Source organism: Ananas comosus, linkage group 17 (genome assembly GCF_001540865.1).
Source record: "Ananas comosus cultivar F153 linkage group 17, ASM154086v1, whole genome shotgun sequence".
Taxonomy (NCBI): domain Eukaryota; kingdom Viridiplantae; phylum Streptophyta; class Magnoliopsida; order Poales; family Bromeliaceae; genus Ananas; species Ananas comosus.
Window position 1 is genome coordinate 4,797,423 of NC_033637.1, and position 4,287 is coordinate 4,801,709.

At 34.7% G+C, this 4,287-nt stretch overlaps 2 protein-coding genes across 2 annotated transcripts; one reads left to right on the top strand and one right to left on the bottom strand.

Moving 5' to 3' along the window:
- Positions 2,068-2,760, top strand: LOC109722673. The gene has a single exon (XM_020250781.1). The coding sequence runs from the start codon at positions 2,243-2,245 to the stop codon at positions 2,453-2,455; it is 213 nt and encodes a 70-aa protein (XP_020106370.1). The 5' UTR covers positions 2,068-2,242; the 3' UTR covers positions 2,456-2,760.
- On the bottom strand, positions 3,838-4,287 carry LOC109722674. The gene has a single exon (XM_020250783.1). The coding sequence runs from the start codon at positions 4,213-4,215 to the stop codon at positions 4,009-4,011; it is 207 nt and encodes a 68-aa protein (XP_020106372.1). The 5' UTR covers positions 4,216-4,287; the 3' UTR covers positions 3,838-4,008.

Here is a 4,287-nt window from a genome sequence, read left to right on the forward strand (position 1 = left end):
AATTCTTATCCATTAGACTTTGATCTAATAGTTGAAATTTTACATATAAATGAGTCTTTTTATAATTAAGCTCTCATTTATATTTTTATTTTACTAAAATTAAATAATAAAATATATATTATATATATTATTATTTATATATAAAAATATAAATTAATTAATTATATAAATATAAATATATGTATTCGAGCTGTTATCGAGCCGAACATGAGCGAGCTGCCCCAGCTCACGTTCGGCTCGTTTATTAAACGAGCTGAAAAATTCAGCTCGTGTTCGGCTCGTTTACTAACCGAGCGAGCCGATCTCGAGCTCATTCGAGTCCGAAACACGAGCTGGCTCGCGAACAGCGAGCTGGATTGCCACCCCTAGTTTTAAGTACACGAACTACATTAATGATGGGTCATGGGTATCTGATCCAAATCTCATAATTGAGCTATCATTCTTTAAGTATGGAATTCAAAGGTAATGATTCTAGTTTGAGTTTATAGGATTGTTAGGGTCCATTGAAAGCCATAATTACATGTTGTGTTCAAACAAGTTAGGAATTTAATTAGGATTCTGTCCCTACCCCAACAACTAAATTATGAACTGCTTGACTCTACTTTCTTCTTCTTTTTTTTCTTTTTTTTTTTCTTTTTCTTTTTTCCACTTTCAGTAGAGCCTATGACAANAAAGCTTTTGAGCCTCAAAAGTAAAAACTTTACGCCTCATTTGGTATTGATGTGGTTTTTTTTTTTTTTTTTTAATATATTTACATATTTTTTAAATAGAACTTTACATGACATAACTTTCGAAGAAATTATGGAATGTTTGTAAATGTTTATATCAAAAATATATATTTGGCAATAACTTGAAAATAAGATTTTTTATTTTCTCTCTCACTTTCATGATTTTTTAGAATAAACTTTCTGTCATGACTTGTATGGAGTAATTGCAAGCTTGTTGAAGGTACTAACAAGATGCAAGTCATTCTGTCGATATATCAAATCATAGGATTAGCATTTAAAGAATTATTTTTTTTAAAATAATGATACCAAACAAGGCCTTATATTGGTATTTCTGATTTACGACAAAAAAATACTTTTGACGATATATTAAGATGAAAAATATTAAATCTACAATCCAAAAAAGGATGGTAATTTTGGCATGCAGTGTTTATAAACTCCTTTTCGATTTTTAGTTCATATAAAAAAAAGTGTAAAGGGGCTACTATACTCATAAGAGTGTAATAGCCGGACTCACAAGTTTACTATCTGAACTTTCAATTTATTTGATGTAAGTTAGTTAACGATATTTTAATTTCAAAATTCGAGCTAATTTTTTATTTTAATAAATTTACAATTACAAGAATTACATAAAGTATACTAATCAAGCTTATAAAAAAAATAATATATTCAAAATTTAAAATCAAAATATCATTGACCGACTCAAAATTTTAAAAGATTTGAATAGTTGATTCAAAGCAGTCGAAATTAGATATGTCAACGGGTCAGATTTGGGTTTGGGTTTTTAAAAATCCGAACCCGAACCTGAACCCGATAACCAAATTAAAACCCGTATCCGGATCCAAATCCGGCGGGTTTTAAAAATCCATACCCATCCGTACCCAACCAAAAATCTGAAACTCGAATCCGGATCCGAACCCGGTGGGTTTTAAAAATCCATACCGTTGAATGAAGATCTAGAGATAAAAATTATTAAATATTTTATATATTATATGAATAAATAAAAATAAATTACGTATATATATAATTTATTTGGGTTTGGGTTCGGGTTCTGGTTTGGATCGGGTAAATACGAAATCCATATCCGTATCCATATCCGTCGGATATTTATTTTCTATACCCATAACCGAATCCATATCCGTTCAGCTCGGATAAATCCGTCCCGTTTGAATTCGGATTTGGATAATATTTTGGGTGTTCATACCCATTGACATCCCTAGTCGATACTCAGGTAGCGCTTGGTGGATCACAACACTAAATTCTAGAGCACGGGCAAAAGATCCGACCCGTTCCCCCAATCTCCCGTTTTTTCCCTCCATTATCCCCTCCCACTCCCCTCTCCTCCACTCCTTAAATAGATAGAAACACACTTTATGTGAGTGATCAAGAACAAAGCAAATTAAGCTCTCTCTCTCTTTGGATCACTCCGAGCTCCGGCACCGGCGAAGAAGAAGGAGAAGGAGAAGGAGAAGGAGAAGAGAATTATCGTTCGAACGGTCGGATACTTGTCGACGGAGATGTCAGACTGGGGGCCGGTGTTCATCGCGCTGGTGCTGTTCATCCTGCTGTCCCCGGGGCTGCTCTTCCAGATCCCCGGGAAGTCCCGGATCGTCGAGTTCGGCAACTTCCAGACCAGCGGCGTCTCCATCGTCGTCCACGCCCTCATCTTCTTCGCCCTCCTCGCCATCTTCATCATCGCCATCGGCGTCCACATGTTCCTCGGCACGTGACCGTATGTAGAATCCGTCCGTCGGTCGTACTGCTTTACGATTTGAGCACTGCATGTGATGAACGGTGGATTCGACTGTCTCCACCTGAGGATATATGGTTCTCCCGAATGGATGTTTTTTTTTTTTTTTTTTTTTTTTATTGCTATATATATTGAGATATGTTCCTTGAATTTTTAGATGGTGTTTTCTCGGTTCCTGGATTATGAATTTTAATAAACATGTATTATTGGACTAAGAGGAATTTGTCCGGAGCCAAACTGTGCGGTCTTTATTTTAATCCGAACTTTCCGCCATATTTTATTTTAGTTGTCGAACTTTTAATTTCGATATTAAAGACCCTAAATCTTTAAAAAGAATTTCCTGTCAAAATAAATTATTTGTATACACAGAATTTGTGATGTACGAATATACCAATTAAGAACTAGATAGAAGCAATGAATTATTACTTTTTGATAAGGACTATAATAAATAGTTTTGCAAGTTCAGGGATCGAAATGAAATATTGTTGAAAATTTAAGATCCCAAATTGTATCACTAATGTTTGTGACCAAAATGAAAATCTAGTGAAGGTTCAGGGACTAGCCAGTAATGCCATCTCCCCCTTGTTTCGTCAGCCTTCTGCAGCAGTTAGCTAGCTTTTGGACTCTTCAGAATCAACTATTATTTATTTGACAAATAAAAATTTATAGTTTTTTGCTTTCGTCCGAAGGTCTGATGAGTTTTCCAAATAAGATCGATCTTTTAGATAATACGGTATTAAAGTCCGTCGTGCTGCGAACTTGCGACTGCACTTCAGTTATAACTGTATGAAGATCTAAATTTGGCATTTATGTAGGTGCATTTGAATTCAAATGCTTTAGTTACAACTGCACAAAAAATCTCCGCTGCAGTAGTTGAAACTATGCCCAAATTGACGTCAGTTCCAATTACCGAACTTGAAAAGAATACTTTTAAATAAAGATAAACTTACCTTCCCTAATAAGCTTTCAAAATGTATTTTTTTTCTTTCCTAAATAGGGGGTAATCTTATCAACCCAAATATAAAATAATATAAACTCTTCATTGCACTTCTCAACTGTATGCAACCAAACAAAACATTTATTGCCGCAATATTTTCTAATATATCAAATCAAACAAAAAATATATAATTATAGTTACTATATTTCTAACTGCACGCATCTCCTACCACACTATATTTATAATTACATTAATCCAAACAGCTCCTTAAACCCTCTTTATTTTAAGAGTTTCACAGTTTGATTCCCAGATTTGTCATTTTCCTATGGTTATTTCTTTTGTTACTTCTCTAGTTAGCTAGTGTACGACATAATCACTTGTCTATTATGCATATAAGCGGAGCGTTAGAATATAATTCTGAATCGTTTCCTATAAGATTGATCTTTCGGATAACAAAATTACACTACTTTTACGATCAATCCAAGGTCAAAACAAGCATCAAAATACTTGTAAAATTACGAAACGTAAACGAAACAACTCTAATAGTTCTAATAGTTCCCCTGCAGATCGAAACACAAAACCAAAAGTATCTTAAATTAGATGTAGAGGTGAGCTTGGAGGATAACAAGGAACAACATGAGGAGGAGACCAAAGATGATGGCATGCACCAGAATGGAAGCCCAACTAGTCTTCATGCTCATGAAGTCGACCGGTCGATTCCTCCCCGGCAGCTGCGCGATCACTCCCGGGCTGAGGAACGCAAAAAGAGCCGATGCTATGATCGACGGAGCCCAATCCTTCATTGCAAACAACTCCAAACTTAACAAAAAATATAAAAAAAAACAACTACACAAATTTTTACAATTTTTTTTTTT